The sequence below is a fragment of the Rhinolophus ferrumequinum genome, chromosome 8 (assembly GCF_004115265.2).
Source record: "Rhinolophus ferrumequinum isolate MPI-CBG mRhiFer1 chromosome 8, mRhiFer1_v1.p, whole genome shotgun sequence".
NCBI lineage: Eukaryota > Metazoa > Chordata > Mammalia > Chiroptera > Rhinolophidae > Rhinolophus > Rhinolophus ferrumequinum.
The window spans coordinates 39,166,258-39,190,509 of NC_046291.1; the positions used below are offsets into that span (position 1 = coordinate 39,166,258).

Consider the following 24,252-nt stretch of genomic DNA (forward strand, 5'->3'; position numbering starts at 1 on the left):
CGCAATAATCCTCTGGTGGCATGTAAAAATCAATGTAAAGCACCGTGTTGCTGAGAGACGCTGTGGCATATGTGCAAATATCATTATCCTTTGCGCTTCGTTTGAGGACCTATCAACAAAGCTCATCTGCAGTTAAGAGATCCCCACGAAGTAGAGGGTTTAATCCGTCAGTTCCCTCCCTCTGCAGTTCCCTCATGTGAACGTGCCTTGGTTTCCTTAAAGATGTGACGCTATTCTCCAACTTCTGAAGTCAACCCAAAATCTCCGTAGGAGTGGAGAGAAAGGACTTGCAAGTGTTGTGTAAAGAAAGGGAAAAAGAGGGCTTGAAAAGGGAAAGGCAGTTAACAGTAGTAGCTAAACTGTAAATCCCCTATCTCTGCCCTCCAGACCACGTCCCAACCGAATCCAGCTGCACCCCGCCCGTTGACTTGTGGGGCTCCTGATTGAGAGGGCAGATACAGGACATATATTCATGCGTGTCTCCCTTCACTACTGGGTGTCAGTCCTGCTTGTGCTCCGAGGTTGGAAATTGGTTGGAGTTTCAATGTGTAGGATCCACTCCCCGGTTTTTGGCGAGATTGAGAAGGGTAAGGTAACAGGGGCTGCTGTGCTCCGGGCCTCTGGCACGCGGCGGGGAGTGGGGGTGGGGGTGGGGGTTGCAAAACTCAAGGAAGGCCTAAGTCTGGTATTCTTTAGTCATTCACCTGCCCCTTCATGAGGCCGCTGAATGGCTTTATCTGGACAGGGACACACTCAGGGACACAACTGGGATAACCGGTATTCCTGGTAACAGCCTGTCAGATACTGGGGCATTTGGAGGAGAGGAGGGGAAAGGACGCGCAGGTGGGGGCGGGGGCGAGAGGTGCTGAGGGAGCAGGAAGGATGGTGAAGGGAAATGCTGGGGCTGCTTCCTCCTCGCTGCATCTCCAGGAAGCGTTTCGAGACCTGAATTCGGGGCTGGGGTGGGTCTCTAACCCGCTGCTGGATTTGACCTTTCCAAGCCAACATTTACTCCTCTGAAGAGGGCTGGACTCTGATCTTTGCGCCCCTTCCTGCCCTTTGATTCCGGCTCTTTGAGAGAAGCCCCGCTATGCAGTCCTGGGAAGAAAAGATATTCTGTGCACACAGGCGGGCCGGAATGGGAAGGCCAGGAAAACGGCCTCTGTGACACGGATTATATTCATGTAAATACCTATATTAAAAATGATTTTCGTTAAAAGCAAAAACAAAAAGAGATCCCGCATCCCCCAAGCCCAGGCCGCAGCTTGGCACAGTGACCGGCCGGAGGCCGCCCTCTCCCCAGAACGGCCAGGTGGCAGGTGCGAAGCACTTTCCTCCGACGCTCGCCGCGGGGCTTTGCGCTCCTCTCCCCGCCGCCCCGCCGGGCCCCTGCGCCGGCCTTCCCTGCCCAGACCCCCGGCCTCCCAGACCCTCGCGAGCGGTAAAACGCGGCGAGTGGAGTGAGCGGGAGAAAGTCCCCGCAGGCCGCGCAGGTGCTTTGTGGCCAGTGGGCCGCGGGGACCCCGAGCGGGCAACTCCTGGGAAGGGCGTGGAGGCGGCTCTGCGCGGGGGTCGACAGACGCCTGGCCTCGCGCCGCGGGGACGCCCGGGTGGCCCTGAAATGCAGGGGGCGGAACAGAGCCGGCGGCCGGAGGGAGCTCCGCCCCGACCGGGTATAAGGGCTGGGCTCTGCCGGAGGCCGCCGCGGCGCCAGCGGAGGCACAGGGGCTCCGACACGGCTTGGACGGCCTTGTTGAGCCCCCCACCTGCTTCCATAAGGCTTTGCCTTTCCAACTTCAGCTACAGTGTTAGCTAAGTTTGGAAAGAAGACAGAAAAAAAAACAAAACGAAAAAGACCCTCGGGCCGTTTTTCTTTTATTTGTCATAGTAGTCGTTGGGGTCTTTTTGCACAAGGCTGTTGTGTTTTTAGCGGTGCTCTCTTCAGTTCCTTGCACTCCTGTTAACACGCACCTCAGCAAGAGCAGCAGCAGTAGCAGCGGAAGAGCAAGCGCGGGACGCCTGGTGTCATGACCAAGGCAAGGGAGCAAAACCGCCAGGGAGGATGCTGTGGTAAGCTGACCGAATGCTAGTGGTGGAAACCCAGGTGGGGCGGTGGAGACCAGCGGCTTCCTGAGGCTCAGCTGTTAACTAGAGTGCTTTGTAGCTCACCTGACTCGTGTTTTGGTGGGAGTCGAGGAGGAAATGAATTTCAGGGTGTGGGAAGAGGGGCTTGTACGCAGGCAAGGATGGAGTAGACTGGGACACTGGGATTGCCTTGTTTTTTTTTTAAAAAAAAATGGAATTAAGGAATGTTGAAACAAGAGCTTTCCTCACTGTGTGTGAAATTATGCAGTGACTGGCCAATAAATGGGTCATGCTGAATTTCAGTGTTGACTTGATAAAATGTGCATGGTTTGTCACTCACAGACGTTTTTAAATAGTCATGTTTAACAAGAGCAAATGTATACACATTCCAACCTCAGATCACTCAAGTGATTAACTATCCTTTTTGTCTTCCGCCGTGTGTCTTTGCAGGATCCTTAGCAAACTACCTGACCTCTGCAAAATTCCTTCTCTACCTTGGTCATTCTTTATCTACTTGGGTAAGTGAGAGTGTACAGTAATTCTTACAACATACTTACACAATTTCTTGTTTCCTTTCATTTGGGCCACTTATTTTAAACCGTCTTCCAGTTGTGTCATGCAGCTGAAGACAGAAATCATCCAAACACACATGCTTTAATGAAAAAATTATTTTCACCAAAGGTATTTTCTCATAGGTGTTTGGAAATGCTATTTAATTATTGGGTGATACCACTTACTGTAGATTGTCAACTATCCAAAGACAGGATTCAGTAGGACAGGGATATTTGCATTGTTTGTACATTGTGTTTTGCATTAGTAGGCTTAGTAAATGGTGATATCTGCTACCAAGAATGTTCTTTCACATTTTAAGATATTTCTCTGTTTTCTTCTTTTGTTAAATTTATAAATTCCAGCATACTGCACTATGAAAATACAGCAGAATAGTGAAGTGACTGACTCAGGCTAAAAATAACATTCTAAGATTAATTTAAATACAATTGACCCCAGCAATAAGTATCTGAGTGATGAAAATTTTGGTCTTTATAAATGTTATCTGTAGGTAGATATGTGTGGGGTATTTCAAGCTATCTTAAAAATCATCATCCAGTGAAAATCAGCAACTGACTCATAACTCTTACGTTGACTTGCTCTTTGGTCTTGGAAGAGTTCCAGTGTTTCTGTGGGCCTGGGTTCTTTTCATGAACCCCTCAAAAAAGAATAATCCCAAAAGGATGTTGGATGTGTATTTAATTAATGATGATTAGAATCTTTAAAATTAAACAATTGTTCTTATTGTTTAAAAGCAATAAGCCTGAATATATTCTATTTGTGCCTCGTATATATGACATTTAATTAAAAAGATACATGAGTAAGGACAAAGAATTTTGAGAGTAAATTTTGTGAATGTTGTTTTGTTTTTAAATTGGAAACATTTATTGTATCATCCTTAACACATGAATGTATACTATCCTATGAGTAAATCTGTACCCCATTCCTTTAGGAAATTATTAAGCTAGGTTATCAGCTCAAAGAAATAGCCGTTCAAAGATGGCCTTTTTAGGAAGGCAAGCTCTTGTCTTCCCAGAGGCTTAGGCAGGGATGACTGCAAATATGTGTAAACAAAGTAGCATTGGTGTGGGTTTGGTTCATTTCCAATAGCTGATGATTCTAAGGAGAAACCTAGTGAAACTATCCTTAATAATTTAAACCAATAGTTTGTTCTTCTAATTTAATTTAGTAACTACTAAGTATAGAAAAAAACCAATAATAAGTGATGGATAGGATCTGAAATTCTGAACCTATATATGGTCTGAACCTATATATTAGGAGAACCATGTATCTCGTTTCCAAATACAGGTAAGTTTAGGGTTTATGTGACCTTTCCTTGGGAGGGCAGATTTGCCAAAGGAGTGGATCTGTGGTTGTTCCAGGAGGGTTTTTTGTCATGTTAATTAAAAGGTCCACAAGAAAAGTGACAGATGCTTACTTACCCCAATCTTACAGTAAATGGAGCAAAGGGAGTTCTTGTGGGAAAATTGAATAAAAAACAAAACAACACAAAGCAAAACAAAACAAGCCAGCAACCACAACCATATGAAGTTTAGAGGATTTTTACTTCTTTTTATTGCAAAGGATTACAAAAGAGGAATGCTCTCTAACTCTAAATAATTCTACCTTTTGAGTTTTGTCTGCCACTTGACACTCTGCCTGATTTTATTACAATAAAATATGTGTGCTTATGTATATACATCTATCTATCTCCCCACCAACTCTGCCAAACCATAGTTTCCTATATACCGAATGTAGAGGTGTTGGAGTAGGAGGTTATATGCGGTTAGATTTGTGTAGGATTGAATGTTTTTCACTTCCTATTTCTTTTCTTTCTACCAGTGGATCAATAAATACATTTTATTCTATACTATCAGAACACAAAGTTCTGTAAGAAGTGAATTCTGTCATCAAGGAGCTTATAGTTCAGTGTGGACTTTAAAAAATATATCTAATAACAAAAAAATAACTAATAATGTAAGGCAGTGAAAAAGGGTGGCCTGTTGTTTACATCTTATGTCATTGTCCTATGGACTGTCTCCATTTATACCCCAGATGTCTGTATGGCGCCATCCCTTACTTCCCTCAGCTCCTGGCTCAAAGAGGTTTCTGTAACTACTTCAGGCAAAATGCCACCTTCCAGCCCCATCCGATTTTATTTTTTCTCATAGCATTTACACCACTTGACTTATTCTAGATTTGTTTTTGGTCTTTGCTCACTGGGATGCAAGCTGCGTGAAAATATGGACCTTGATTTTTGTGTACTGCTGAATTTCTAGTGCCTACAGAGTAGCCTCTCAATAAATATTAAGTGACTGTGATTGCTCATTCACAGATGTTCAGCTGATTTTCAGCTCTCAGTCCACTGGGTCTAGATGGACGTGTAAGCAAATCATCAAAGTATGCTGAGAACTTATGGGAAGGCAGGAAATGGACATAAGGAAGGAATGGGTGGATTTGAGATTACACTTGGTCAACATTTGCTTAGAGTTTACCTGATTCTTGGGCTTTGTGAGCGTACAATCTGTTGCTTCTTAAAACCTAAAGCCTTTGGAAGTTGGGATAACTGGAACAATTTTACTCCTTTCCATCAAGAAGGTGACGTGCCATACGGGGATAAGCAAGAGAGAAAATTTTCATTTAATAGTGTTTGTTTTGATGGCCTGCTCTAGAGAAAACTAAACTAATTATTTTGGGAAAAGAATAGGAGAAAACAAAACAACACAAAAGAAAGAGGCAATTGTAGAAATATTTCTTACTCTTTAGGTTAAGAAAGCGGAAATTCGCTCATGGAAGAAACCTATCATTTGGGACATTTATGTGTTTTTGTCTTTTCCTTGGGAGCTCTTCAGAGGAAAGGAGATTAGGATAAAGTATCTCCCTTCTTCCCATCACATTTTATTCTAATCAAATCTAAATTTGCTCCTCATGTTAAGATTAAGAAAACAGCTTTATTTTCTATTCATATTGACATCTTTATCTTAATATATAGACTTGTATTTTTATTGGTTTCAAGCAGATTGTATATGTATCATATGTTTTTAAGTGTTCAGTACAGTTGTATTTGAAACTAACAATTCCTACTCAGGTGGAAATATTTCTTTTTATGATCAAAGCAAATTTTGAAAAATTGCTCTCTCAGAAATATTAATCATGGTACATATTAACATTCACAGAACAAATATACTTGAACATTTACAGAAAACATATATTAAAAATATAGTTGATACATCAGTCTAGGTTTTTGCCACCAATTCTGTATTTACTCGTTCACAACTGGGATCCACTGCATATCCACCCTTGTGTTGATTCCACAGTTGTTTGTTATGTGCCTACTCTGGGCCATGCGCTGTGCTGAGGGTTGAGAGTGCAGATAGTTCTAGAGCTCACATTTCAGACTGTTCAGTGAGAATCATTTTTTTCAAACATGGTGCTGCCATTGGCTTCCAGTGTTTGTTTTAACATTTATTTGATTATGTCCACCCTACCCTCCAAGGCCCTAATCTTATGCTAATTTGAAAATGTGGTTCTAAATTATGTTCCTAACCTTCTATACCAAGGATTTTCTACCTTGACACTATTGACATTTTGGGCTGGGTAATTCTTTGCTGTGGGGGACTGTCCTATGCATGGGAGATGCTTGTAGGCCTCCTTCTCCCAGTTGTGACAACCCAGGACAGCTCCAGACATTGCCAAGTGGCCCCTGGAGGGTAAAATCACTCCCTGCCCCACTTGAGAAATACCGGTGTGCATGAAATTCATTGTAAATGATCGCTACTGTGCATGTGCATCAATTTAAGTTTCGAATGCAAAATATGATTGTCTTGGCATTATTAAAATTTTAAAATCCTTTCACATACCAGGATAATATTTTGCTCCTGATACATTAAATGTATCAGGAAGATGTTAACAGACTTCGGAAAGAATGAGGAGTGTAAGTACTTCCACGTAGGGTCAAATCCATAAGGAATCTTTCCTGGGAATGTAGTTTCCTGTACTAATTTCCAGGCATAGAATATGATTGTTGTCCTATTTTATGTTAGCGTATTTTATGTTAGAAGTCATGGAAAGAGCCTAAAAATCTCATAATAAGGTCCATTATAGATTTCTTATATATTAATTTACCTGACTAATATAATTTACCTTATATATTAATATATATATAATAAATATATATTAATTTAAAAATTTGTCATTCCATATTTTGCAGTAAAGAATTCTAAATTCCCTATATGCTCTGGAATGAAGAAATAAGTTTTGGCCCCTTTCAAAACCTACCTGTATTAAAATGTTAAAATAACTACTTGCTTAATGCATTGGTTTTTGATATCTTCATTCACGTGGTGCCAGAATTTCCCATATTAATTTCATCTTTCTGATTGCCCTGCTGTTTTATGCGTTTGAAATTTACTTGTGAGAAAGCATAGATTTTAGAATATTAGAAGTAAAAGAAGCTTTATAAGTCATATAGTCCATTCTTATCATTTTATAATTTGGGAAACTAGTTTTTTATTTTTTTGACATTCTAGGCATACTGATGTTTCTGAAGTATACTGTAGTTGCATTCTGATTTAGCAGCAAACTACTTTATGAGGAGAGGTGAATGCGAGGCCTGGGTGGAAACCTGCCACACACAGGAACAGGTTTTGTCTTCAAATACCTTCTTGGGTCTGGAAACTACATGGTTTTTATAGAATGAAAAAGACTATGCACGTTTCATTAATATGCTTTTTCGGGTTTACTTAGTAATTGGGCAAGAACATTTTCCATTGTGCCAGGATGAACTGTTTTAACACCCAACCAGTATTCAATCCATAGAGGAATTGTTGACTTTGAAAAAGCTCATGCTGTAGCCAGAAAGTGCCCTTTTGATAAGGAAGCAACTTCCTGAGTACAACTGGTGAGAAACTAAAACTGTCTCAGCACAACATTTTCTCTTCTTTCCTTATTCAAGGGAGATCGGATGTGGCACTTTGCAGTGTCTGTGTTTCTGGTTGAGCTCTATGGAAACAGCCTCCTCTTGACTGCAGTCTATGGACTGGTGGTGGCAGGGTCGGTTCTGGTCCTAGGAGCCATCATTGGTGACTGGGTGGATAAGAACGCCAGACTTAAAGGTGAGTATTGTTACAGCGGTGCCTTTGTATTCATGGGACCACTGGCACGCTGTGCAGGCCTGCATGCCACACTTGAGTGATGGGGAACTTGGTGGCAGCACCCTTGCAGGGAGGGTCCTGGGGCTCATGCACAAGGTTAGGATGCCAGGATATGGAGCTTATAGGTTTTTCTTTTGGTGTCTTTGGCTATTCATACATTCCAAATGTTAATGATTAACACCATAGCACTTTTCTGAGAACCATGTTAAACATTGAAAGTTTGCTTAACTCTGGCATCCTTTCTTACACTGGAATTACACTGGAGATTTTTAGTGTGAGGTTCCTGGGACAGTGTGTACATCTGTCCTGTGGTTACTGGTTTCATATAGAGATGTGTGGAGGGGCATTGAGAACTATAGATTCATGAGAGAATATCTGAGTCTGGATCATGGAAAGCTGAATTATACATTTTTGAGGGAAAAGAAATAATAATGTATTAATATTAATATTTATTCTAGAGCACTAATACTGAGATCTTTCAGTTTTATATAGGAAAGAGAGACAGTGATTGAACGATTCAGTTATTCAGACTAATAGGGCAATGTGGACCATCATTCAGGGCAAAATTTTCCTGAATTGCTCTCCTGACAATGCCAAGACCTGGCTGTGTTTGTCTTAGGTGCTGGAGAAAGGCTGAGATATCATTAGTTTCTTTCAGTGTAGGATGACTGCTCGTGCATGGAGAGCACTTGGATTATCAAATTCTAGGACTTGATGTTATTAGCAAAATGGTCAAGATGGACATTTTTTGTTTTGAGAATGAGCAGTTCAAAATGCAGATGCAAAAAAGTTTTGTACCCTAGAAAAAATTCCTATGTATGTACATAATTATAAATAGGAAAATGGAAATATTATTTGTAGAGTCCTTGAACTTTATGATTGTTGAGCACTGAAATTATAGGTTAGGAAAAATATTGAGTTGGATAAAGGAAAGTGTGGTGGGCTAGCAATCTCCATATAATCAACTCATATGTCACCCTCCATGAGAACCTTCTCTCGTGTCTCTAGGCCAAGTTAACCACTTCTTCTTCTCATCAGGCTTTGTTAATCCCTATGCTATTGTACTTATAATTATCTGTTCACAGATAATTTCCTCTGGTCTGTGGGGACCTGAAAGCTGAGAACCTCATTCAGTTGATATTTACTCTTTGTGCAATGCATGAATACATCAATGAATGAGTTATATGTTGGGATTTTATTTCAAACTAATTTCAGAAAGCAGTTTGTTTCATGTTGAAGCTTTGATATGACCTTCCAAGCCAGAAAGAGCTTTACTGCCCTTGAAGACAAATGCTGTAATTATACCTTACATACACAACTCTATGTTTTTCAGAGTACCTTAATAAGTATTTGAGCATATGATAACTCTGTAAAGTAAGGAAGGCAGGTATATACTGGTATCCTCACCTTATAGACATGGGCATAAGAAATATTAGGCATCCTGTCCTAGATCGTCTACCTTAGTAAGTGGCAGAGAAAAGACTAGAAGGTGTCTTACCTGTATACTTACCTGTTCTTATTCTAGCACTTTATCTACATGGGTGCCTCACTGCAAGAAAATTGGCACTTTCTGTGAGGAAAGGTATAGCTTAGAATTTCATAACAATGGCAAATAGTGTGCCAAAACAACAACAACAACAACAACAAAACACTGCTGCTTTATTCTTGACAAATTTTTACGTGTCTTTCCTATGTATTCATACCATCTTATCTTACCAGATTCAGCCTGCCATGTAGGGGGCTGTGGATTCCATGATCTCCTCCTTAACCTTCTCCATCATCTCCTACGTGTTCTTATTCTAGCTTAAGCAACAAAGAGCTGAGAGATGGATCTTGTCTATGTAATATAGTTCTGTTTATAATAGTAAACTTTCATGAGAATAAACTAAATGAAAATATGCTCATTATGAATGGCTTCAGTTAACAGAGAAAGAAAAAGATGAGCACTTCATCGTTCTGTCTGCAGATTTTACTGGTCAGGTGTCATATGCTGGGTCCTAGAAATAGCTGAGGCAGGATTTACTTCAGGAATTTTTTTTTTTTTTTGTAGTAACTTGAATATACATTAATGTAGTAGAACAGTGATATGTGGATAAAAACAGCCCCATTGGGACACTTTGGTGTAGTGTGTAGTGAACACTGTTTCTCCCTCTGTACAGTGGCCCAGACTTCGCTGGTGATACAGAATGTTTCGGTCATCCTGTGTGGAATCATCCTGATGATGGTTTTCTTACATAAGAACGAGCTTCTGACCATGTACCATGGATGGGTTCTTGTAAGTTCTCAGTGAGATTCTAAACGGCAGAAAATTGAACATCTGATCGTGGTAAAAGATGACAGAAAATCTTTTGAGGCTAGGGAGTATCGTTTTGCAAATGGAACCTTTTAATATTGATCTCTATGTCTACTTTAATATCCCTTAAATGTTCTGTTTTGTTTTGATTCTCCCATAATAGATACTCATTAATATTGTTTGAATTTAAATTTTGTCCTATTAGATTTTTTCCCTATTTGTTTTGAGTGGCACGTCTAAGAGTTTATTATATTTAAATCAGTCATGATTGTATGTTTCCAGTAATAATTGGTATTTCTTTTTGTGGACATGGACTGGATAGCGTCTCACACAATGATTTCATGAGAGTATGATGGACAAGAGAGAGATGGGGTGTAGTAGAAAGCAATGGATTTGATGTCACTATTGAGTCTTATGTATATTTGGATTGGTATTGTAGTTTCAAAGCCCATTAGGACAGTAGACATCTTCTAGTTTATTCCCTTCATTTTGTTGATGGAAAAAAACTGAGACAAAGTGCTGTTAGTCCATTGTCATGCAACTAGAAAGTGTCAGAACTGTCACTTAAAAATACGGGTCTTCTCACTTCCCCTTTAATGTTTTTTCCAAAGGAGATATTTGTGGGGTAAATATGAAAAACTACCCCTATGGTGACACTTTATGATACCTGGCACATAAATATGCATATGACTATTATAATTTTTATATTATATGAACTATAGATGATAGGAATCAGGAAGATATTATGCCCTTTAACTTGACCACTGGTATTTATTGTTTCATATGTAAAATGATTGTTTATAAATAAAATTGAAGTCAAAGTTTGATTATCATGCCACCAAAGACCATTTTAAAATACATTGCACAGTGAGGTGTTAAGTACAGTATGGTAAAACTGACATTTTAACTCAATTTTTCCCTGTAATTCCTCAGACTTTCTGCTATATCTTGATCATCACTATTGCAAATATTGCAAATTTGGCCAGTACTGCTACTGCAATCACAATCCAAAGGGACTGGATTGTTGTTGTTGCAGGAGAAGACAGAAGCAAATTGGCAGGTAATTTGGTTTTCTCTTTCAACTAAATGGGTTATGTCAGAATTCACTTTAAATCAGAGGTAATAAGTGAGACTATTTCTGGGTATTTGTTAAGAGCAATAAATTGAAATCATAGTCTTTTTTTTTTTTTTACCACATTATCAGTTTCAGTGCAAAGATTTATCTCACTACTCTGAAGTTAATTTATAGGAAGTTAAGTTACAATAACTTCTCTATTACTCTATGCAAACCTGGCAAATTTGTTGATGAAGGACATTTCTTTTGAGCTCTTTCTTTTTTAAAAAAATTTTTTTTTCTTTTTAAAAAATTTTGTTAGCTGTCTCTAAATGTTCACTTAATATTTAGAACAGCAAAAATTTGACATGAGATTTTTATCAGTCATACTATGGATGTTATTAGCAGTACTAACCAGTCATACTGTGGATATTATGTTTCTCCAAACCAAATGGAAACAACTAATTCTAGGAGAGATTCTATAAGTTAATTCCTTCTACTTTAAAGTTATAAAGTATAACTTATATTATGTATGATGTAATATAATTGCAGTTACATATATTAAAGAATTAGAGGACAGAATACAGTTTTTAAGAAGCTTACACTCTTACTTGTTATTGGACACATATACAAGTGGCCAAAGACAGATGGGAGAATGCTTACAAAACATCATGTTCTATTACAGCAATATTACTTGGGCTCAGAATAACCTCCCTCCCTCAGTACTCCCTACCTGCCCCTCATCCAGCACACAGACACAGAGTGGACTGATAATTACACAGGGTAAAGGAGGAGGGGTACAACTATTTACTGATCAGATCAGCTGAATCAACTCTGCTGGTCATTGAGATAATGGGCATCACAAACACATTGCCCAACTATCCTAACAGGCAAGAAAAGCATTCCTGATGACTTAAATAGCTTCCAGGACACAAAAGGCAAGATTAGGTGAGGGGGTTAGCAAGCAACTTTGTTTGACCGGACCATGTGTTTTATGAAGAAAATAAGATAGAAAGGAGGTGGTAAGAGAAGAAACAAAATCTGTGGAGGGTCTAGAAGAAGAAAAAGAATTCGCTTAAATCATCACTTTGTGGTAGCAGTATTATACGTAGGTAGTAATACCACAATGGTTTTAGAGGATGATGTGTGCCCAGGATGAATTGTGCACGTGTGAATCTGTACTGCAAGAAATTCTCTCTGGAGCTAAAGTGGTGATTCTCATTGATTTGTCTTCTTGTGATCATTTAGTACTAGGAAATAATTGCATATCTCTTTTTGTCACATTGAACTGTAAGATAAGGTTTTGTCCTTTTTTGTGTTTTTTGTTTGTTTGCTTACTTTCTCTTTTTAATGTACTCTTTTAGGTATGTACATGTCCACATTTTAAAATTCAAAGGGTCTAAAAGGATATATTTTTAACGTAGAGCACGTATCTGTTAGAATATATTTTTGGGGGGAAGTTGGCTTTGGAAATGATTTTCTTTCCCTGATCTGAATTTCTTAACTCATTTATACTCTGTGAAGTCTGAACAATCTGTTAAAAAAAAAAAAAATTATATATATATATATATATATATATATATATATATATATATGCTGAGTAATGATAAAGTTACTCAGAATCTTAGTTGTTTTTATAAATAAATAAAACAAAAAAACCAAAGATTCCACAAAACTTTGTGGGTCTTTTTGACTATGAGGTGATGTCCCAGAACAACAAACACATGACTGCCCATTTCTCAGCTCTCTTTCTTTGTATTAGGAATTATTGCAGAGTGAAAGGCTAACTCTTCTATTTTCTAACCTTCTGGAGTTTCTCAAGTTTAAGAGAGGAAGTAAGCAGCCTGTTGACCTCTTGTCCTCTGTACGTTAGCTGTTCGCAAGTGGTGCTTTTACACATCCAGCCAGCAGTGCAGATGAGTAGCCTGGTGAAGAACAAACTCCCATGTTGTCTTCCGTCAAGTTTTTGCCCCACTATTTGTATTTGTGTTAATTAGCAACCGTCTTTCAAAACAGGATCCAAACATTTCTTTAGTTCTGAGGGTCCACAAGGGTCTCACCATGGCTTTTGGGTTCCATTTCTGCTCTGAGGCAGAGTTGAAGAACAAAGAAAAAGGAAAAATAGAAGAGAGAATGGGGGGGGGGGTGTGGCGGGAAGTACACAGAGAGGAGAATTCCAGGTACCTCTGAGGTTGTGTCTATACACAGGGGCACCAGCTCCAGGCAGGAATCATGTATGTTCCTCAGACTGATTTTTGAGGTTGCCAGCAAAGAAGGAACCCAAGCAGGGGTCAGGGCAGAGACGGCTGAACCTGTGTGTGGGTTGTGGGTGCTTTGTGGTGTGTGTCTGTGTGTGTGTGTGTGTGAAGGGGAGGGGTGTGCACATAAAGAGGAAAGGTGAGCTGGATGCTAAGTGCTCCCATTCCCTTATCCCAGTGTTTCTTGATTTCAGGGTAGGTTTTAAAGTTAGGAGTTGTATCCCTGAGGATAAAGAACAAGAGAAAATTTCTCTAAAGGTTACAAAGTTCTAGGAGTTCAGGGGTGTCAGGCTAAAATATAGCTGTTAACGATCTAGTTTTTACAGCTCCAGAAAAGCTATTGTTTTTCACATCTAGTTAATCTGTTAACTATCTTGTCTAGGCACTTGATATAGTGTTTTATTGAAACATTCTTTTGTGCCATGACATTTAGCCGGTCAAACCTGTTTGATTTACTTCCTATTCCCAGATATTTTACTCCATCTGTTGTTTTATTTCCTTTCCTATTTCCTTTGTTAATCAATCTTTGTTAATAGCTTCTGAGGTTTTTCTTGTCCACCATTTTAATGAAAACACCTGCTGGTTAGCTTGATCAGGTAAGGTTGATACATTTCTTGTTTGAACTCTATTGTCTAAAAATTGATTTCATATTTGAAGTGCACAAACCTGCTGGTTGCTATTTGCTCAGCAAATCCGCTTTTAAAAATTACTATTCTATGAGATGTACTATACCCTTTATAATAGCATGTAGTTATTTAATGTCATATTCTGTGCCACAGCTGTAGCTGAAAACAGTTAAATTAGTTATAAATGAGCACACATTTGCCTGTTTACAGAAGAATAAATATAAGTTTGTAAAGAGGGTATGTTTGCATCTTCAGAGGACTGTTTCTTGTCTAGCCTTTTACAGGTAAAATGACTGGGTCTTTTTCAAAAATTATTATTCAATTCATTCTGCTGCAGAAAAATAAAAGCTGCCTTCTGACACAACATTACACCTAAATATTAAATTCCTAAGTATAATATAAAAGATAGAAATTGGTGGCATTAGGAAGCTTCATGAGCACTTGAAAATTGAGGTAGTAAAAGAATAACAAACCACTGTAAATAAATTAATTTTGTTGTCTGGGGCTTCCAGATCCAAGTGTATATTTTCATTAGTACTTGACTTTTGGATTCAAATTATTGAGTTATTTGGATCAATTCTACATTTCTGTTAGCATACAAGTTGGAAACTTATTAGTGGGAGGCCAAAGGAATTTAGTGGAGCCTCTGCAGAAACGGTCACGTATAAGTTGGATGAAGACTGCCTTTGCCTCTCAAGTGAAAGGTGAACTGTGTCAAAGTTCTCCTGTTATCATATAAGTATTATATACTCATAGGACTAATTGGAAGGTAATTTAGGACCAGGAAGAACTACAGGAGGAATAAAGGTAATTTTCAGTTAATGTACTTTTAGTCACGTATTGCTTTTTCCGTCTGGTGCCCCACATGATTGAGCAGGACTGGTCTCATTAATTTTTCCACTCTGTGAGATAGAGAATGAGACACTTGCTAATTTTCTTGACTCCCTCTCCTTTAGTTATCTTGTTCTCCACTCTGACTCAGCTATATATTCCCATGGTCGTATCACTAAATCCTCCCCTTCCATTTTCTCCACCTTAGACATCCATGTCTTGAACTCCCACCTCCTATCTTTCCAACTCACTCCTGGTACCCCACCCCCAACCTGGTTGTTGCCGACAAGTCCTTAATTCCACTACCTTTCCACTGTTCATGACCTCTCTTGTCTCGCTTCCTTACCCAGCTTAAATTCCAAGGTCAGTTGTTCTGACCACATGATCGCCTCATAGCATACACCCTCAGCTTACTTGCCCCTCACTCCTTCCGTCGCTTTCCTGAGACTCTGGATAAATGCACTCTCCACAGTAGAACATGGCTGGAGAAAAACACACTCCCTTGCTCACTGTTCTCACTTAGAGTTCATGATTACTGGGTCCAAGTTGGCTCTTTCATGCTGCCAGATGATGACACTATTTTCTCTGGTCCTTTCCTTTTCTCACTTTCCGAAAGGACTATTTCGTACTTTTCTCTGCGCACATTTAGTACCTCCTCTCCCATCCTCACTTTCACTGAGGAACTTGCTTTGTGTTCCACTGAGAAAAAAAGGAAGAAATGAGAACTGCCATGTGCTCCCACCATCACATCGCTCTTTCTGCTTGGACTGGAAGCCATACACGTGGCCTATACTCTTGCTGCTGTCGAATTACTTGTGTTCCTATCTAAGAACAACTCGTCCACTTTTGCAATAGACTGAGATGCCATCCCTTCTCATCTATTGTATCTTTCTCAGCAGCATGTAACATGCTGTATAAATATCCCTGTCTTTACCCCTGCCCACTCCATTTCTTTCTTCTCCTTTTCAGTGGAAGTTAACAAAAAGAGATATCTCTATGCTCACTCTTTCTAATCCCTTTCCTTGGTCAGGGCCTCACTTTCCATAATGCCTGGGGAGGCGAGGGGGGGCGGGCAACAGTCACATTGTGAAGCCAGAGTGCGCCAGTTACTTAAAATGTAATATAAACAGTGTCCCTTGGAGTGGGCACCAGTCTCTTAAATCGTCTTCAGTCAGGCATTTGCCCTTTTTGCTCTACCCAAACTACTCTTTATGAGGCCCCCCCAATACCTTTCCTGTGGCCAATCTAGAGCTTCTTCTCAGTGTTCACCTTTCTTGACTCATTAGCAGCACTTGCCAGTTGATTACTCCCCCTTCTTTAAAACATTGTCACCTTTTAGCTTCTAGGACATCAAACTCTCCTGGTTCTTTTCCTCTCATCTTCCTGACCAGGGTTTACAAACCCTGGCATGCTCAAGTCTCCGTCCTCAGACCTTGTCTCTTCTCAGTCTCCACTCACTCCCTTGGTGATCTCATCCAGCCATGTTGCTTTAAAAATCAACCAGCTGATGACTCCCAAATCTGGGGCATACTTCTTCCTTAAACTTCAGACCGATTTATTTAACTGCTGCCTGCTTGATGTTGGCCTCTTGCATGACAGTTGGCCTATCAAAATCAAAATCTCTAGAAGCAAACACTCGTTCTTTTGCCCCAAACCTGATTCTTCTGACGCCTTCTCTTTTTCAGTGAGGGGCAACTCTATCCTTCCAATAGCTGCTCAGGAAAAAAGTTTTAGAGTCACCCCTAATTCCTCTCTTTCTCTCGTATACCGTATCTAATCGGTTTGCAAGTCTTGGGTTTTACCTTTAAAGTATATCCCGGTGTGTATTTCTCCATGTCCGTTGTTGTAGCCTCGTCCGTGCTGCTGTCATCTTCCACTTCTCTCTGTGTCTTTCCTCTTGTCTACCACCTCCCCCCACCCTCTCTCTACAGTCTTTCCTCAACACAGCAGCCAAAATGAACCTTTGAAAATATGTCACACTGTGCCATTTCTCAGTTCGTAAGCTTCCAAAGGTTTTCTGACTCATTTAGTTAAGTCCATCTAATGTTCACAAGGCCTTAACTGACTGGACCAGTCTACCCTCCCTCTCTGACCTCATCTCTTCCTATCTCTTTCCTTCCTCGCTCTGCCTCAGTCCTACTGGCCTCCTTGCTGTTCCTCTGACACGCTGGGCATGATCCTCCTGCCGCAGGACTTTGGCACTTCCCTTGGTTGGGAATTTTCTTTTCACTGATATCCACATGACTCACTCTTTTGCCTCCTACCACTTCATGTCTTTGCTGTGATGCTATCTTTTTACAGATCATTCTTCCTTGGCCTCACCATATTTAAAACTGCAATTTCCCTTTTCCTCTGAGCACTCTCTATGCCCTTTTGCCGCTTTACTTTTCACCATAATATTTCACGAACATCTGACATGCTGTATATTTATATGCTTGTTGATTTATTGTCTTTCTTTTCCCATGGAAATGTAAACTCAATGAAGACAGGAAAAGATATTCTTCATTTTCATTATAGTGCCAGAATGGTGCTTAGCTCATAATAGGCGTTTAATAAATTTTTGTTGGGAAAAAAAAAAAAAGAATTTAGTTCCACAATTGTATTCATTTTAAAAGCCGATGTTAGACTAATAAAATCCCAAGGGAATCAAATTTTTGAGGCAAATTTAATATGAATTGATCCACACAAGAAGGAATTTTCTAAGAAAATGGTTGTGGTTTGGTCATAGAGTGCTTTTAGAAATTTACATTTTAGGAACATACATGCTTGGTCTCTGAGCTTGTATTATACAAGTGGGCAGCCTTTCTTTGACAGGTTTGCACACTTATCTGCATCTTTCCTCTCCACTGTAGATATGAATGCTACAATACGAAGGATTGACCAGTTGACCAACATCTTGGCCCCCATGGCTGTCGGCCAGATCATGACATTTGGCTCTGCAGTCATTGGCTGTGGTTTCATTTCGGGATGGAATTTGGTGTCCATGTGTGTGGAGTACTTTCTGCTCTGGAAGGTTTATCAGAAAACCCCTGCTCTAGCTGTGAAAGCTGTTCTTAAAGTAGAGGAAGCTGAGTTGAAACAACTGAATTTACACAAAGGTAAACTCAACACAGGGGTCAATCCTTTTATTCTGATATTCAGACCTTTGATATTAGTGAGTACCAAAACTATTTTGAATTTATATCGGATTTTAGTACCACGGACGGCCCGCAGGAGGTTAAATATATCACTTTGGTAGATGAGTCAAAACCCAGGCTTTTGAGGGCTGAGAAAGGATGCTAGGTGAAACCCCGGGGGTTGGAATGGAACCCATGGCCCTTTTCCTTAAGGTGAGCCGTAGACACAGAGGGGCAGTTACTTGAGGGATGGCTGGGAAAAGGTAAGCCATAGGAATGGGAATAAAAATGAGAACAAGAGAATTCCTAGGAGACTATGAAGAGGGGAGTGACGTGCCATTTGTAGGTGATTTGTAGGACGGTGGGAGGGAGTAAGGACATGAAAGTGGGCGTTTCCCAGGAAGAGGAAGATGGACTTCTGGGCGAATGGAATCTTAACAGCGCCCCAGAAAATACGATGCTTCGTTTTTCCAGACAGTAATTGTATTTTTATCTGATGAGTATTACTTTAGTGGGAGTATAATTTCTGAGAGAGAAAGAGAGAGAGAGAGAACATGAGCAATTGAGATCAATAGTATTTTATTTAACATAATTGCTACTTGGAGATTGTTCCAAGGCTGGAATACTTAGATTGGAAAAAAGAAAATACATACTACATTCTAATAGCAAAGGGTACCCCTGGGGGAGCGAAAGAAGAGAAGAAAAAATACGGAGTAAAATAATTGGCTTTTTTCCCCAAGCCCTCTCCCCTAAATAATGATGTCTTTTGTTAACAGAAACTGAGCCAAAATCCCTGGAGGGAACTCATCTAATGGGTGAGAAAGACCCTCACATCCATGAGCTTGAACATGAGCAAGAGCCAACCTGTGCCTCCCAGATGGCTGAGCCCTTCCGCACCTTCCGCGATGGATGGATCTCCTATTATAACCAGCCGGTGTTTCTGGCAGGCATGGGTCTTGCTTTCCTCTATATGACTGTCCTGGGCTTTGATTGCATCACCACAGGGTACGCCTACACTCAGGGGCTGAGTGGGTCCATCCTTAGTATTTTGATGGGAGCATCAGCCATAACTGGAATAATGGGAACTGTGGCTTTTACTTGGCTGCGTCGAAAATGTGGCCTGGTTCGGACTGGTTTGATCTCAGGATTTGCACAGGTTTCTTGTTTGATCTTGTGTGTGATCTCCGTGTTCATGCCTGGAAGCCCTTTGGACTTGTCTGTTTCTCCTTTTCAAGATATCCGTTCTAGGTTCATTCAAGCAGAGCCACTGTCCACAAATTTACCTACAGAAATTCCTGAAATCATCTTTACAACTGAAATGCACATGTCAAACGGGTCTGATTCCACTAATACTTCCCTGGACATATACATGGGTCCTAAATCTGAGTCCATAATCTCTGTCAGTCTGCTGTTTGCAGGCGTCATTGCTGCTAGAATTGGTAAGACATCTCTTTTTGTATATTAATGAATTAAAGTGTCTAATTGCATTGTGGGTTCAGAGAATTCAATAATAAATGATCTGAAATACTCCTTGAAAGTTAATTTAAGCAAAATCCACTATTGATCCTTGTGCATAATCCAGTCATTCATTATGAAATTTTTATTTTATAGTTTAAAAAAACTATATTCGTGTATGTATATATCTACATATACTTTGATAAAACATGATTAGGGCTTGAAAAAAATTCAAAATGAGTATCTTAAATATCACTCTTTCAATGTTATTTAATTCTTTAATGGATATTAGCTATAATAATTATATGTTATATATTAGTAATTTACAGTCTTTATATTGCAATAACTCTACCAAAAGGACTATAATTTAGAGAATATTTGTACGGGACAAGGTAAAAAAGATAGTGTTTCTGGTTTAATTTTTTTAAAAAAAAGATATGGTAGTTAGAAAACCAAATCTTTCAAAGGTCTTCTCTAGCTGATATGTATGTATACTTTGCCAAACAAATGGATTTTATAGCACTGGAAGGAAACAATATACAGACTTCTTACAAAGCAAAATTGAAGTAATCATTAATAGAGTATTGATGAATTGTCTCCTCCTGAATTCATTCTTGAAATGAAACCATTATTTATCTTGTGATACAAAGCGGTTTATTAATTTATCAAAGACATTAATATTCAAGTAAGACAGCTTTATTGTAGGGGCTTTAGAACCCAAGCTGTAAATGTAACAATGGTTTAAAGTTTCCTTACACTTTAACCATAACAATATATTAGGTCCTTTCGTTTTAAACTTTAAAAATACTAGTGCAATCATGCGCCGCTTAATGATGGGGTATGTTCTGAGAACTGTGTCATTAGGTGATTTTATTGTGTGAACACAAACTTAGATAGCATAGCCTACTACACACCCATGCTATATGGTGTCGTCTATTGCTCCGAGGCCACAAGCCAATACAGCGTGTCACTGTGAAAAACAATATAAGATTAAATCAAGCACAGGAGAAAATGATTCAATCACAGTAAACAGGAGATATATGAGGCTGCGGCTGGCATAACACAGCACACTGCTTTACAGCAAACTTTTTTTTTTATAAGTAGGAAGAGTACACTCTAAAATAATGACAATGATCCTAACACAGTAAACACGCAAACCAGTTACAGTCATTTGTTATTATCAAGTATAATATATGCTGGACATAATTGTATATGCTGTACTTCATACAACTGGCAGCACAGCTGGTTTTTTTACGCCAGCATTACTACATGTAACGCATTGTGCTACCATGTCACCACCATGGCTGTGATGTCACTGTATAGCTCCATTATAATCTTACTGGACCACTATTATACATGAAATTCATCACTGACTAAAACATTGTTATGTGGCATATGACTGTACTTATAATATCTCTAATTTCAGAGTTTTGCTTTCATAGTATGAATAATCACAGAAAAAACAGAATTAAGAAGTTTTTAGATGAGACTTATTTTTGACTAGTGGCTTTAGAAATCATTTCTTAGAGCCACTAATAACCCAGTATTTATTAATGAAAAATAATCCTCTAAGGCAAGGCTATGTTAAATACATATATGGTGACTTTAAAGTAATAGTGCTAAAACGTGTATTTTGCACATGTCAAAAGATTTGTAAGTTATAAATCTGAAATATATGGCTATAAATTTTAGAGTTTGAATATCTCTAAAAAAAATATCTTTTATTGTAGGTCTTTGGTCCTTTGATTTAACTGTGACACAGTTGCTGCAAGAAAATGTAATTGAATCTGAAAGAGGCATTATAAATGGTGTACAGAACTCCATGAACTACCTTCTTGATCTTCTGCATTTTATCATGGTCATCCTGGCTCCAAATCCTGAAGCTTTTGGCTTACTCGTGTTGATTTCAGTCTCCTTTGTGGCAATGGGCCACATCATGTATTTCCGATTTGCTCAGAAAACTCTGGGCAACAAGCTTTTTATCTGCGGTCTTGATGAAAAAGAGGTTACAAATGACAATCAAACTAATTCATCTGTTGTGTAACACAGTTTTAACTGTTGCTATCCCTGTTACTAGATTACACAGAGCACGTGTACCTATTTTTTACTTCAGAATTCCAATAAATGGCTGGGTGTCTCTCTCTGGTTTTACCACAACGATACCTTGACGGCTAAAAGCTATTTAGGAAACCTTAGTCAGCAGAAATAAGTTGGTTAATTTTCCTTACATTTAAAGATGGAAAAAAATACAGGAAAAGGACAACCCAGTTTAAATATGGATACTAAAATGATGACACTGATTTTCCCTATTTCTCATGAGTAGGTAAACTTTTACCTAAAAGAGTGGTTAGCCATGTGAATTAAGTTATTCTTTGGCAGATATTATCTGTACTAGAATTCAGATATGTCAGTTTTCCCTAAAACTCACTATTATTCAAGTCTAGCTCATTTACTTCTTTGGTATTTTATTATGTTTTATTATAAAAACAAATAAGTTCTACTCCACGTACTAAGATTAAAGTTTGATAACCAGTATTATCCTTATTGATCTTAAGGGATTTACATATATGTAGAAAACCAAAAAATTTCACTAGAATTCTCTAATTGGGTCTATGGTTTAACTTGAGAGAGCACCTTCATGTTTTTATTATCAGATAGGGCAAAATATTGTGTTAAGCATATGTAGCACTTTGTAAAATGGCTATCATGTAAGCTGCAGGTATAAGCAGAACTATAAAAGTAGATTTATAACACAGTGAATGCATAATGACTTCATATTCGCAAGTAGTTTGGTTATAGAAACTAGAAGCTAAAAGTCACACGGAAGGGCAAGATCTGAAGTTAATTCTCCTTAATGATCTCCATCTTGGAACATGAGGGAGTCAGCTTTCTGCCTGGTAGGTTAAATGTAGAAAGCAAGCCCACACTTGGAAAGGTTTTGTTTTGTCAATCATTTGATTTACTTTGAACACGCTGGGGTAGAGCATTTTTACTTTTACTGTTTTGTACCCAAGAGTTATTTTTAAATGTATCCCTTTTAAATGTCTTTGAGAAGAATGGAGGAAAGAAAACTTTTGTATATATTTTTAAAAACTGTTTTACAAGTCATTTTGCAACATGCCAGTACCAACATGGTACTTTGCCTTAACCGTTTATGCACTTTCATGGAGACTGCAGTATGTTGCTATGAGCACTTTCTTTATCCTGGAGATTTAATCTTTTTTTTCTTCTTTCTATGGTATGACATAATGATTTGCTACACTGTAAAATCTTTGTAAAATATTTCTATATAAAAATATTTTGAAAATCTTCCTGAATTGCATTCTCCAATTATTTAAAGTTGCTTTTGTTACAGATCATCTGTTTTAGATAATGTATTTTTTCTCTATAATGAGCTACAGTTTCATAATGACTCATAATGTTGAGTGTTACCTCCCTGTTCATAGATCTAGTTTATGGTGCCTTGGGTAAAGCTATAGTAAACGTGAGGCGCAGTACTCTTTCTTTGACCTTGAAGAAGTCACATTAAACTCCCCCAGTTCTATTTTCTCTTCTGTAAATTGGAGATGATAGTATAAAACCAATCCTACCTACCTAATATCTTTACTGATTGAGTCAAATTAATCATGTGGAAGCAGTTCCTGGACTGGCCGGTGAGGTACTATTATATTACTAGAAGCTGGACCTAACTAATGACAGTTAAAGATAGATTCCTGCTGATAGTTCAGAGAGAGTAGAGCCACATTCTATGTTAAGCAAACATTTGCTGATCTGTGTCACAAAATGACGGGTCGTGGAACGCAGGTATGACTCAGACAAAGGATCAGAGGTTCCTTTTCTTTCCCCTAAAATTGTGAGCTTGAGGACTTTTGGCATCACCCTGTAACTACTGATCTGCCCATGACTTTTGAACAGACAGTGGATGCCTGTGTTAGGTTTGGCTGCTGTCTGGAACAGGTCACTCACTCTCCCACAAGGGTTGAGCTGGGGTTGGAGATGTGCCCTGAGTGTTTGCAGCTGTAACCGAGGGCTTATGACCTTGTAAAATGAATAGAACCATATTAGCAAAGGTCTCAGCTCTTAATATGGACATTTTGCCAGACTGTTGAACTTAGAGAGGCCGGGTGTGGGAGGAAGGAGCATGAAGTTGGAGAGTGAATAGGAATTTTTACAGCTGCCTCCTTATCTTTGCAGAGTACTGTTCAGAGCAGGAAGAAGAGGGAAGTGGAAGAGAATCTGCTGGCTGGACAACCTTTGCTATTTACTGCCCGAGGGCATAGAAGTAGGGCAGGGGTAGATCATGACGGGGGTGTCAGCGTCTGGGTGTGTTTCTAAGTGGAGAAGCGGGATGACAAACTCAAATACCTACAGGGTCAAAATAGGTTAGATATAGGAAAATATAGTCTTTCATTTAACATGTAATTGCACTTCACAAAAGTACCACAGTTAAGTATGTTTCCACTTAAAAACATTCACTACATTTTTTTCATGCTTTTCTCTATTCCATGCAGGCTTCTTGCTGTGGTTAAGCTCTTTCAACATAGACATCCTTTGTTTGCATATGAAACACAGGAAAGCCATGTTCATTTCCATAAAGAAATATGCCAATTCCTTTTTTTTTTTCCTTGAAACATTTGGCTTGCTTGATATTCCTTTCATTACTGCCCCCCACCCTTTAAAAAAAAAAAAGATAAGGGTACAAGTAAGAAATTACTTCCCTATTTACCACAAGACGAAAAGCAATGCCAGATATGTACTAAATAGAGCGTGGCGCTAGAAGAGCTGTGGGGGAGGTAAACAGAGTGTGGTTACGGCAGTGGGGAGCAGGAGAG

The 24,252-nt window shown here is 39.1% G+C and overlaps 1 protein-coding gene across 1 annotated transcript; it reads left to right on the forward strand.

Moving 5' to 3' along the window:
* The first annotated feature begins 473 nt into the window (after positions 1 to 473).
* On the forward strand, positions 474 to 22,737 carry SLC40A1 (solute carrier family 40 member 1). The gene is made up of 9 exons (XM_033112000.1): positions 474 to 587; positions 1,931 to 2,070; positions 2,536 to 2,603; positions 7,589 to 7,748; positions 9,947 to 10,062; positions 11,014 to 11,140; positions 17,702 to 17,947; positions 18,742 to 19,404; positions 21,151 to 22,737. The coding sequence occupies exons 2-9, from the start codon at positions 2,028 to 2,030 to the stop codon at positions 21,462 to 21,464; spliced, it is 1,737 nt and encodes a 578-aa protein (XP_032967891.1). The 5' UTR covers positions 474 to 587; positions 1,931 to 2,027; the 3' UTR covers positions 21,465 to 22,737.
* Positions 22,738 to 24,252: the final 1,515 nt, after the last annotated feature.

Excerpts from the sequence above, each read along its gene's own strand:
- SLC40A1 (XM_033112000.1), top strand. The coding sequence starts at position 2,028 with ATGACCAAGGCAAGGGAGCAAAACCGCCAGGGAGGATGCTGTG. Across the intron at positions 7,749-9,946 it reads TAAGAACGCCAGACTTAAAG|TGGCCCAGACTTCGCTGGTG; the intron begins GTGAGTATTGTT and ends CCCTCTGTACAG. Across the intron at positions 11,141-17,701 it reads AGACAGAAGCAAATTGGCAG|ATATGAATGCTACAATACGA; the intron begins GTAATTTGGTTT and ends TCTCCACTGTAG.